This window comes from Lagopus muta, chromosome 20, assembly GCF_023343835.1.
Source record: "Lagopus muta isolate bLagMut1 chromosome 20, bLagMut1 primary, whole genome shotgun sequence".
NCBI lineage: Eukaryota > Metazoa > Chordata > Aves > Galliformes > Phasianidae > Lagopus > Lagopus muta.
This window is the reverse complement of record NC_064452.1, coordinates 4,209,309-4,222,159: the sequence shown is the minus strand read 5'-3', so window position 1 is coordinate 4,222,159 and position 12,851 is coordinate 4,209,309. Positions and strand designations below refer to the sequence as shown.

At 44.9% G+C, this 12,851-nt stretch overlaps 1 protein-coding gene across 1 annotated transcript in view; it reads left to right on the top strand.

The window, feature by feature from the left end:
- Positions 1–12,851, top strand: part of FOXN1 (forkhead box N1) — a 28,249-nt gene that overhangs the window by 14,268 nt on the left and 1,130 nt on the right. Inside the window, exons 2-8 of the mRNA XM_048966817.1 lie at positions 887–1,035; positions 2,412–2,915; positions 4,295–4,405; positions 6,578–6,705; positions 7,638–7,734; positions 11,366–11,573; positions 12,043–12,570. Of these exons, the coding sequence (XP_048822774.1) occupies positions 913–1,035; positions 2,412–2,915; positions 4,295–4,405; positions 6,578–6,705; positions 7,638–7,734; positions 11,366–11,573; positions 12,043–12,570 (1,699 nt within the window). The 5' untranslated portion in view covers positions 887–912. The remainder of the gene's footprint in view (positions 1–886; positions 1,036–2,411; positions 2,916–4,294; positions 4,406–6,577; positions 6,706–7,637; positions 7,735–11,365; positions 11,574–12,042; positions 12,571–12,851) is intronic.

Sequence of the window (12,851 nt, the reverse complement as noted above, 5' to 3'; positions counted from 1 at the left end):
ACTCAAGGTCTCATATGCCATTTCCAAGCCCCATTGTACTTTATCCCCTTGGGCAGTGCAGTCTAACTCATCATAAATAGAGATTTCTCTTTGAACTGTAAAAGCAAAACAGATTTTCCACATTTTTCAGTGATATATCTTTGTTAGCCAAGCCCGATAACCCCTTCAGTTATTTACCTAACAGCCATTTCAACACGTGGCAAAGACTTTGTGAATTAACCCCTCAAGTGCCTTTCTCCCCTGATTTATACCCCTGAAATCTGAGTTGTGCCATTGCAGTCTTACTGTGAATTTACAGTGAAAAAGGACTACAGAAAAACCAATGGCAAACAAGCTTCTAGAAGATCAGATCCATCCATCTTACTCGGACAAATATCATTAGATGTGCCTGAAATATCTGAAGATCAAAGTTTGGGAGCTCATTTAAACACTTGAGATTTAAATTGTGCAGAACATAAGGCACTGATACCAGAAAAAAGCAAAACCATGAGCTGATGGTACTCATCAGTCTTAAGTAATGATAGGAACAAACTCCTTTGTTGTATGTAGTCCCACTAAAAGCAATGACAGTTAATAATTCTCAGTAAAGCAATATTGCTAAGTTTTCTCAAATCCACAGTGCTGCATTTTTATTGACTTAAAAAGGCAAAAAAAAAAGGAATTATTTCTATTAAGAATAGTGGTAAAACTGCATAATACTGTATCATACTTCATTGCAATTATGCCTAGATAACATTTCTCTGACAGCTAAAGGAAGAACTCAGATTAGGGATACCTCTACTCTTGGAATAGGTCATTGCCCAGCAGAATGCCTCTAACAGGATGGTTTCTTTTCCATTTTTCAGTTTTAGAAAGTACTGATTGCCATTTTCCTTCGTTACAACAGAATTTCCATCGGAAGTGGATTTGGTAATGGTTTCACTACTTCAGGATCAATCTAATATTAAATTTTCTTCTTCGGACACTTTGGAAAGGGACCAACAAGAGGACCTCATGAAGACACCGGGGGATTCAGTATCCCCAATTCAGCAAACGGTGAGTGCTATGGATCACTGCTGCTCTCCTCCCCCAGAGGTACGAGCTCAGACAGACCCACAAACCCACATGGATACGAATGAAAAAACTCTACCATGTTCCACTCTGCAGATTTCTTGAACACTGGTTCTTCCATGTTTTCCTTTTCATGCTCTCCTGTAAGAACAACTTGAATTTAGAGAGGGAAAGAAGGGAAAAGGGACTATTAGATAATCTGACCTTATTTTTTGTATATCACTGTACATTATGTCCCCTTCTCCCAAACAACAGCAATTGGACAAGAGGAGATGGCCTCAAGTTGTGCCAGGGAAGGTTCAGGTTGGATATTAGGAAAAACTTCTGAGGGATGTGGTCAGTGGGCATTATGGGGTGGGTTGGGGTTTGGACATGAGGATCCTGGAGGTCTTTTCCAGTCATAGAGTCATAGACTGAGTGCCTGGGTTGAAAAGGACCATGATGATCATCTAGTTCCAAACCCCCTGCTATGTGCAGGTCGCCAACCACCAGACCAGGCTGCCCAGAGCCACATCCAGCCTGGCCTTGAATGCCTGCAGGGATGGGGCATCCACAGCCTCCTTGGGCAACCTGTGCCAGTGTGAATGTTCCAACCTGAATGATTCTGAGATTCTGTGATTGTTTTCCCCTCACTGAACATAATAACCTGCTCTTGACTCCAGCTGTGTCTTCCCAAAAAGCATCCAAGATGTTACTCACCATTGATGTCAGGGAAAATATGCATAATTTCTAAGCTGTATGTGTTCAGCTCCAGGACCCAGACACCAGTTCTTGTTAAGCCTTTCCCCTCTAGATTAAAGAGTTCTTGAGTAGTTGTTAATTCCATTTTGCTAACAAAAGGGAAGGGAGGAGATGAGACAGGAAGGAGGTGAAGCTGCCTGCCCAGACCCTCCATGGCTCATGGAATGAGTGTGGTTACACTAATGAGAGGAAGTGATGTAACTGCTAACATATCTAGCAACGTGTAACACAAAGAACGAGCTCAAGCCCATTTGATTAAACTTGTGTATGACAGGATTTGCACTTACCATATTCCTGTCATTTAATCTTTCATCATTTGATCACACATCATCTTCTCTCTGGAACAACAGACAGATCAGCAAGGCAAAAGTTGCCTATGACATCCTGTTTTCCACGGATAGTTGACAGATTAGGATTATTTCAGCCTTCTTAATTATTCTATCAACTTACCTTTAAACAGGTTCGGACACCAGGTAATGAGAAAAACCTTTCCAAGTTTCTCTGTGCGGAGGTGGCAGGACTAGTAATTTTCTAATTATCGTCAATAATGCACATTTTCTACGTACTGGAAAAATATTTGTTCGACCTAACCCTAAACAAATGCCAACGATTCGTTGCAGGATAATCCCAGTTACAGCTGCCAACCGTACGAATCAGACAGCAGGACAGAAAGGAAGAGCTCCGAGTCCTCCCACAGCCCCAGCCCTGCATCTCCAGCCCAGGATCAGCTCCTTGGGAGATATCCCCCCAGCCAAGGGATTCACTGCAGCAAGAACAAATTTCAGGTCTCCTTCAGCACAGAAAAATTCCGGCGGTACAGTTATGAGGAAAACACTGTAGGAAACTACGACAGGTTCCTCAAGAGCAGCAGGAACCCCTTTCACCCCTACAAGAGGCAGATCAGTGAGGACGTCTTCCAGGAAGCACAGCAAGCCCTTCCACCTGAAGGTCCATCTTTCAAAAGCACCAGAAGTATTGAGGGTTTTGAGGGTCTCCCAGGATCTACGGGCCCTGATGAGTCAGAGTCATTTCCAACACACCTTCCAAACATCTCCTCCGAACAGCCGTGGTGTAACAGCCTCCAGTACAGCACCACAGGTCAAGATCACAGTCCACAAGTCATGGTCAGTATATTTTCTATTATTTTTTCTGCTGTTTTTAATTGGGAAAATAAGGATGCTTTTGGAATTATTTTATCTCAATGCGACTACATAGATTTTAATCTCTTCTAAAGTTGTCTGTCGTGGGCTCTAGCCTACATCTGTATTTATTTGCCAGAGTTCTCTGTCTTAATCCTTTTCCTTCTGAAAAACAATTACCTGAAAGGTGGATATGGGCAAAGGATTTTCCAGTAGACAGGAGCCTTAAAAATTCAAACCCGTCCCGACAGCAGGTTTGATATCACTGTCATCAATCAGCATCCTCAAGGGACAGAATTTTATGGTGTTTCTTCAAGCATGGCACAGCTGCCCAGGGAGGTGGTGGGGTCCCCAGGTTTCCATCCCTGGAGGTGTTCAGAACCATGGAGATGTGGCACTGAGGGTCGTGGCCAGCAGGCAACATTGGTGCTGTGTGGATGGTTGGACTGGATGATCTTAGAGCTCTTTTCCAACCTGTGATTTGTTGAGGACGTGTGCATCTGAGAACAGGCACCGATTTCTTACAGTGCCTTTGCTGACCTGCATTTTTCTTGGCAGCAAGGGAAGCTCTTAGATATCAGTTCTACTCACTTAAAACTAAGTACAAAGTCTGTTTATGGTACGTACTGTGTGAAGGCACGAGGAGGCACTCACCACGTGTTGGTATCCCTACAAGGCACCTCTGCTGTGATCCAAATTGCAAACCCTACCTTCATCATCTCGTGCAGACAACCAGTGAGCAAATCTGCCAGGAGAGGGCCCTGATCACTGGCTCTGGACTGGTTTTGAGACAAAGAATTGCGGGGTTACTGAAAGAAAGGGGGGTAAAAAAGAAACAAAAATAATCTCTAAATGAACTAAGACGATTTAGCAAGGGATGGGGGACGTTTCCAAGCTACTCACACTAAGGATGAAGTTGATATGAACCTCCTGTTTCCTGGATACAATAATATAACCTCATCTGATTTGAGGTTAATGCAAAAGCTGTACACAGTTAATGAGAAAAATCCCGTTTTCTTCCCAAATTCAAAGCTGCAAAGAATGTAAAATTAGCACTGCATGTGCTCTACCCGAAGTGCCTCTGACTGCTCAGACCAACTGCTCATTCATGCCTCCACTGGTTCCAACAAAGAGCAACTTCTAAGCTCCTACACAGCTTACAGGCTGCTGGCAAGTTGATATTTCTGGACCAAAACATCATCTTATGGTCACCAAAATAGCACAAACATTTGTTAATACTGGATGTGGCACTGGGATGACCAGAGGATGGTAATAAGGTACAATGAAAGACGAGTCAGGACAGCAGCTGATGGCATTAAACTGAGGTGTTCTCTCTAACAGTGCTTTCCTTAAATATCTTCTAGCAGGATTCAGACCTCAAGCTTAGGACATCCCCACTGGAAGGGCAGCCTGGGTTGTACTGCTATCAGCCCCAAGTGCAGCAGATGTACTGCTCCTCACATCCCTTCCATCAGGTCAGTACCGTATGTTGAACCAAAAATGCTCTGTTTCTTGTGCTATAGCCATATAGTAGCCACAGGAACAACTCCCTCCCTTCCCCAACCCCCCCCCCCAAAATAGATGAAAATACCTCCTTTTAAAGTGAACAACAGCAAGACGATGCTCCCTGAGTTTGGTGGCTCATCCATCTCCTCTGCAATCTTTTGGCTCTTGTATCATCCCCAGTCAAAGAGTATTCAGCTGAAGCATAACTGACTACAATGCTGATGCATGACAGTGCACAATATTAAGGCTATATACATATATATAAAACATATCAATGAAGTGAGCACGCTTCCCTCTTCACTGCTCTTTTGATACCAGTGATATTACTACCCATCTGCATTAAGCACATTCAAAAACCCCACAACCTTACAGCTGTCTTCTGGGAACTGCTAGGCAAGACACAGCAAGCATCGCAGGAGGAGAAAGTCTCCCATCCACCTGCAGGTTGGCAGAGTGACAGCTCTCCTCCAGCAGCAGGCTTTGGTCAGAGTTTGTGCTACTTGATGTTATGAAAGCATGGCAACGGATTCTACTAATGAAAGGAAAGTGAGGGGCATCAGCAGGCAAAGTCATGACAGGTTGGGATGCTGTCCATGTGCCAGTGTCAGATGCTAGGAGATGAGCAGTGACACAAGACAGAAGAAATGGAACAACACCTTTTGCACGTATTAATGTCTTACCTCTCAAATGTGAATGGAACGGACAGCTTAAATCACTATGGAGTCAAACTCAGAACAGCCCCCTAGCCTGGAGCAACTACACTTCTCTTTTCATTAAGGGATGAGAGAGATCAACTCCTTCATTAACTCAGTCCAAACGATAAAGTGGCCTCACCTTCCCCTTTGCTGGACACAGCACAAATGGTGACTCAGCTGGAAAATTACTTCTTATGGACCTGAAAGAAGTGGCAGACACTGCTGGAGCCACCAACCCACCCACCATAAAACACGGACAGCTTTCATCCAGCAGAACCAGCTCCAGCCAGTCGTACCAGACCATTCCCCTCCTTGCTCCCTCAAAAAGGAGTAATGAGACCAATAAAACAGAAATCATCGTGAAAACACCCAGTTCTTGCTTTTGGTAGCAACATCCCAGCCAGTTCCTTCTTAGAACCCTTTCAAAGAGGTACTGAAACCAATAGCATGAAGAAACTAAGATGTATAAATTAATTACCAGGAAAATTTTCTTGATGACTCTGAAAAATCTATATTAGAGTCTTCAGAGGAACCATAAAAACTCATGACACAGGGCTTGTAGAGGTGAGCAGCACCGCACCAGAACATGGCTCAGCAACCTTTGAGCACCAGCAAAGGCACGCAAGCAGATTTTTAATAGCCTGTGACACGATTCCTAATTTTGGCCATGCCCTACCCTTGGCATCTGGAAAGATTCAGCTGTAAGAGGCAGAAATTCCTCTCTTACCAACTGCGAGTTGAGCGGGAGCCTTCGCCACACCAGGAGCCAACTGATGGTATCTCAGCTCCGTGGGGCAGCGCTTCTTTGTTCTTGAAAGCTGCTTGCCAGCAGGTTGGAACTGCAATTCAGAACAGAACAATACGTGACCAACCGCTGCGATAGGAAATGGAGCACACTGGCAGAAACCGTGTTGCAATCAAGGCAAGGCACATGCTGTATTTCCTTTGAGCTGCCTGCTTTTTTGCACCGGTGTGTTTCTATCAGGGTGACTTCGTGATGGGCCATCCATCGCTGAGTGCATTGAGAATTAGACATGCCTGGAGATCTCTTGAAGAGATGCCATTAAAGGGATGGCCAAAGGAGTAAACTTTTTATACGACTGTGCATGATCTGGAGATGATAGATAGGGTACAACGACCCATTTTTCACAAGTACTTACTAGAATAACGGGCAATAATAAACAGTTCTTTAGCATGGAACTCACTGCAACAAAACTGGTAGCAGCCAACATCCCAGCACATTCCTCTCCAGCTTCTCCTCCTTCTTAGCAGCACCAGTGCTTTTCAATACCGTGCTAGACAGACTTCAGTTCTGCCTTTGCATAACAGCTATTAAACATAGGTAGAGGACAATATCCTCAGTATTAAAGCTTAGTATCTCTATAAAGAAAGAAGCATTCTGAGAACTCGTTGCCAAGCCATGTGACATCTTTGTTGTCTCCCCAGTACCCATCAGGAGGCAGCTACCCGGTGACCTACATCACCTCTTCGCACTACCCCTACCAAAGGATTGCTCCTCAAAGCACTCAAGAATCCCAGCAGCCTCTATTTCCCAAGCCCATCTACTCCTACAGGTGAGAAAGCATTTTTTTCAACTCCTGATGCTGCAGGTAACACACTGTTTACCCACAGCATATTTTTGGTGTAATTTGCAACAAGGTGCTTCCCTATCCTGTTCCCAGTGTGCTCTGTCCTGCTTGTATGAATCACAGCATGCTCCAGACTTTGGGGCCAAAGCAGAGGGAAATGAGATGATGTAAAGAAGAAAAGCCAGGCCTTTTCCTAATGCAAAGTCTTGGGTGCTGCAAATCAGCCTAAGACTAATCACAATTAGGTGTCTTTGCAGGACCTGTATTGGTGCTATTTAATTCCCCATTAAGGGTGAGGAAGCGTCCAGAAAACGCATCAGATATGCTGCTTATCACATAGGATTAGCCCCCAGACATCACTCGAGTGAAGCAGGTCAGGCAATTTTTAGTTATACCTTCTGCCACTCAGCTTGATACTTTCCATGCACCCTTATCAGTGTAAGCACTGAAGCACAACCTTAAAAAACACAGCCAGGACTCAAGGTCTTGACTCCACTTTCCAACATTTTACTTGAAATTCGTATTGGACATGAGCCATTCACATCCTGCATGGACTTTGACCATTACATCTAAGAGCGATGCTTATGGCTGAGTGGGAACTGTCAGCATTATCCATAGATCCATTCAGGTTGGCAAGGAGCTCTCAGATCCAAGCCCAGCCCTAACCCACCCCTCCATCCCCACTGACCACATCCCTCAGTGCCACATCCCCACAGCTTTGGAACACCTTCAGGGACAGTGAGCCCACCATTCCCTGGGCAGCCGTTCCACTGCATCACCACTCATCTGGAGAGTGAATTGTTCCCAATATCCAACCTGATCCATTGCATGGGAGTGAAAGCCACGGTCATCACAAGCTCTGAGACAAACACTGTATTTCCTGACAAGCTAAAACAGTTTTCTTTCTCTCCCCAAAGCATCCTGATCTTCATGGCACTCAAAAACAGCAAGACGGGCAGTCTGCCAGTCAGCGAGATTTACAATTTCATGACAGAGCACTTTCCTTACTTCAAGGTGAGTTCTGTGCCTAGGCAGGATGTATGCACGTAGTGCAGTGTGTAGTGCAACTTAACACAAAAGTTTATTAAGAACAGCTCCAACTTGGAGCTTGCGTAGATAACAAGCAGCCACTCCTCGCTAACAGCTCGTAAAAGGGATAAATATTTCTAAAAACAACATCATCCCTTCCTCTCAGATACAGGCAGAACTGGTCCTATGGCTTCCCTTGCCATTACAGTACCTCCAAAATCACAGAAGGGGATATCTTCATGGAATCGTTGAGTTGGAAGGGACCTTTAAAGGCCATCAGGTCCCACTCCCTGCAGTGAGGAGGGTCACCCACAGCTCCGTTCTGGAGCTGGGATGTCATCTTGGGCAACTTCATCTCTGGCATGCCCTGTAAAAGGAAAAGTATAAGATGTGATAAATGGTACTAAGCTCATAATTACACGGCCATGATGGTGAAGGCATGGATGCACAGCTTGCACCAGATGCTATTGAGATTTAAATCCGTGCTGTAAGAGCAAATGGCTTCTTGCACTTGGGATGCAGGTGGGAAGAGATTAGTCAGCATGCAGCCCCAGAGCAGAGGGATTACAGTTAGATCTGAAGAGAGCTGTAATTGAATTGCTGGCTGCTGCTCTACACAGGGCTTTGTTCTTGCTGATGCCCCAAAAAGTCTTGCTAAATGTCCAGAGCAAGTGGCCTACAGCTGTTAGCAAGACCTAAAACCAAAGCAATGCAAGGCCGTTGTGCTTCCTATTGCAAATAAGCATGCAGCAATCAAATAGATTTAATGCAGCTACAGAAAGACGATTCAGATGTCCTGATTCAAATGTCCTGATACAATCATACAGCAATGTCAAGTGGTTCTGAGGATAAATAGCAATAAAAATTTAAAAAAAATCAATTAAATATGCCAATAGTCAGAGGGTAAGAAAGCACATTACCATCTTCTAGGAACACAGCATGGAGGAGTTTCAAGTGGAGAAGTGGGATTACTAAAATCAGTTTTACAGGCATAGTGGTGCCCATAGCAGTTCACCAAACCAAACTGAAGTTGCTACTCCTCTGTCTTCCAGCACAGCTTTAAATAACTGTTTTAGCCCTAATCCAAACCTCGCTCTTCTCACTCATCAGAACCCATCTGTTCCATGGGAGGGCTTCTTGCAGTTCCTCATGGCTTTTTCTTCCATTATTTATAAGTCAGTGGGAATGAGGTCACAGCCTCCATGTGCACTATAGGCAAAGAATGGTGCTGGTGTTATTATCGGAACAGTCCAAATTTTGCAACTTTTTCTGCCTTTTTTTTTTCATTTTACTTAGAAATACAGTCAAACAATTGAATATTTTCATCCCAAACATCATTAAATGAAGAACAGAATAAGCAAATGTGCTTATAAGGACTAAGCCCTACCTCCGGCCGGTCTTTAAGGCAGCCCATGGAATTACCAATATATGACAAAAACCATATTTTGGAGAGACCTTAACAAGATAAAGTAATATAGAAATCAGCAAACAGCCTCGTGCTGGTGCTACAGAACTCAGCAAACAGCAGGATTCACCAGGGGGAGGGGAAGCAATTAGAGCAGAACTGAAGGAGAGCACAAGTGTGCGTAGAATCTTGCTGGGAGACATGAGATGATACAAGCCTAGTCAAATTAACTCGTATTCGCTGCCACAGCAAATTCAGTTTCTATGATGCAACAATCTCATTTCTAGTTGAAACAGAGCAATCCAACTCCTACGTCCCAAAAAAAAAAAATAATAATAATCTACACAGCTGAAGGTGAATTACTCTTTGATGTACCTCTCCCTTCTCTTGAGACCTAGATTTAAAGAGAAAGGGTTTTGCAAGATCACTGAACTCTTTAAACTTCAAGAGGCTGTTGGGATCAATGGGTCTGCACAACGACCTTTTTTGGCTCATCATCCTTTTTTCTGCTTCAGTGCAATTAGAGAGTTGAACGCTGAGCTTTCATCTCGTTAATTGAGCTATTTCCAGTGGTCCAAGAGGTTGGGAAGATCCAACGGAACCTAATTCCACATAACTTCCACGCTGCTCTGGAAGCAAGGGTGGCCAAATCACGGCAGCAAAACAACTCCAACTGTACAACGGCAGCTCCAGCAGGCAGAGCTCAGTTCATTAACCGAGCACCAAATGTGAAAATAAAAACTGGTGACAGAGCAGTACTTCTAACGCTGTGTTGGAGCATTCCTTCAGGGCTCAGCTAGGTAAACAACTATTTCTCACTGCTCAGCAGTCCCGAGTTTAGTGCAAGAACCTGTTCAACCCTTGGCAGCGCTCCCCGGAATAAATCCGTGTACTTTTTGCTTTTACGTTCCTAAAACGATCTCACCATTCACACCCCCACACATCTGAAAACCTCTGAGAAACACACGCCACTCCCAGCGCCGAGCAGAAACACTAATTATCCCGTCTAGATACAGACAGAGGTTGGTGCAGCCTCGCACACACGGCCAGGAGTGTGAGCGCTCTCCCAGGCAGCAGCTAATTGCACGCCTTCCCTTGGAGAAAGTCGAATTTGCTTTTGGAGCTGGCAGAAAGCTGCTTGGATGCGATCTGCAAGGGGCAAGAAACGGTCATGGTGGAACCACCGAATCATTTGGGTTGGAAAAAAGCTCTCGGATCCCCAAGCGCAACCCCAACCCACCCCGCTGTGCCCACAGCCCTCGGTGCCACGTCTCCTTGGTTCCTGAACACCTCCATGGGCAGCTGTGCCAACGCATCCCCACTCATCTTCAATCTTACCCTATAGCAGAAAGGGCTGTAAGGGGTTGGGTTGGGTTTTTATACTGATTTTTTAATAACAGAATTGCAGGTTGACTCACCTACGGGATTGGCCAACAGAACGGTGAAATGCTGACATCAGGTGGACAGAAGGGTAGAAACAGTGCTGTTGGGAAAGGCAAATACTTCCTGTTGTAGCAGATGACACGTGTTCAGCTTTCACAACTAAGCAATATTTTGAATGAAGAAGGAAGTATTAAATTTATTAAATTTATTGGGAATTTGTCAGAAATGGAAAATGTGGTCTTGCCCAGCTTGTAGCGAAGGTCTGCCTCGGGGGACAAGGAGTTAATGTTCCAATGGAAGAATCCAAAGGTCAGATTTCATAGAATCTACAGAATCCTATGATTCTATGGAATTCCTATAGAATTCTATGATTGTATGGAATTTCTGTAGAAGACAAGGAAGTGACCCATCAGGAATTCACCATAGGAATCCTATGATACGGACCAGCACGCTCATATGCAGCATCTCAGTGTGATAAGCAGTTTCTTTTTCCTTCTTGCAAAACTGTCCTCAGAGTAAGGATGGAATTTTGCTTGAGCAGAAACCAGAAAATACACATGGAAGAATCACTTCAATGCACAGTGAGGTTTAAAGAACCCCCCAGCTTCCACCACTGGCTTTAAAATAAGCGTAAAGCAAAAGAAGTGTAGCAATCAAGTGTAGAAACCCATATTTCAGTTGTAAGGCACACAATAAGTCCACTTGGGCATAAGAATAACTTTCCTTTTGTTTTGGTTTTGGTTTTTTTTTAACCAGTTTCATAACGTAGAGAATTGATTGCTTTTTTTTCCTTGAAAAACCATTCTTAGATTGGCTTTGTGTTTCCAGACAGCCCCGGATGGCTGGAAGAACTCCGTGCGCCACAACTTGTCCTTGAACAAATGCTTTGAGAAAGTTGAAAACAAATCAGGCAACTCTTCTCGGAAAGGCTGTTTGTGGGCTCTGAACCCGGCCAAGATTGACAAGATGCAGGAGGAGCTGCAGAAATGGAAGAGGAAAGATCCGGTGGCTGTGAGGAAGAGTATGGCAAAGCCAGGTCAGTAATAAGTGAGTGTGGTCGTTCTCAAGCTGCAGTCCACAGCTTGCTTTGCAATGCACACCAAGCCGTGCAACAGCATTTATGCACTGCTTAGGAAATATTTAAGGGTGCTTTCCTTAATAGAAAGTCAAAAAAGCAGAATTAAAGACCAGGTTTTGCTTCTAAATAGGCACAAAGGCGTTCTATCGTAACGCTTGGTGAGATGTTAAAGCAACACTCAATTAAGTCCTGTGGAATAAAATTGAAATTATCCAATAAATCCCAGCCCTTAAACACCACAATACAATGTTCCTCACTCACATTCAGCACTGATTATTTAGAAGAGCATTTCAGGCTTTTGGAGTTATTATCCTACAGGTTAGCGCTTTTGTTTGCCATCACACCCACCCTTCCCCCGGCTGCAAGCGATAAGGATGCAGGCTCTGCAGGAAATACCTTAAGGATTTCGTTTTCCTTTGTTTTGTAGAAGAGCTTGACACGCTGATAGGCGACAAAGGTGAAAAGCTGCGATCTTCCATCATGTCGTGTAGCCCTAACGGCGTTGCAGGTGCGTCCCTCTCCAGGCAGATGGCAGTCCAACCCCACTCCTTGGGCGAGCCCTCGCTTTCCTCTGTACCACAGCCTCTGCATCCCATCCACGCATCATCAGGAGCTCTCCATGCCAAGAACACGTTGCCAAACTTGCTCGGAGGGCAGCAAACCGCCTGCTACACCGCCCCACAGGGCTTCCCTCCAATCTCAAGCGCGTTAATGCCTCAGACACCAGACCATCAGACAATGTTTCCTTCTGGGGAGGCTCCAAACGAACTGCGGGGTCAACCCAGCATCACCCAGGACTCCCCACTGCCGGCCCAGACCCCCCCGAGCTGCGGCATGAAGGTGATGACAGAGCACTGCACGGCCCGCACGGTGCCCGACCCTCTGCTGCAGGAGGGGGACCTCAGCAACGACATCGATGCTCTGAATCCATCCCTCACCGACTTTGATCTCCAAGGTAGGGATCCCAGGTGGTTGTATGGTGTAGATTTGGGCGTAGTACATCACAGCCCAACACAGTGACAGTATTCTGGCCACTGCCCCCAGGAATCTACAATCGTTAATGTTGGGAAAGACTTCTAAGATCATGAGTCCAACCATCAACCCATCTCCAACATGCTAACTCATAGAAGCATTAAGGTTGGAAAAGGGCTCCAAGATCATGAGTCCAACCATCAACCCATCCCCACCCCAGAATCATAGAATTGTTGCGATTGGAAAAGAGCTCAAAGATCACTG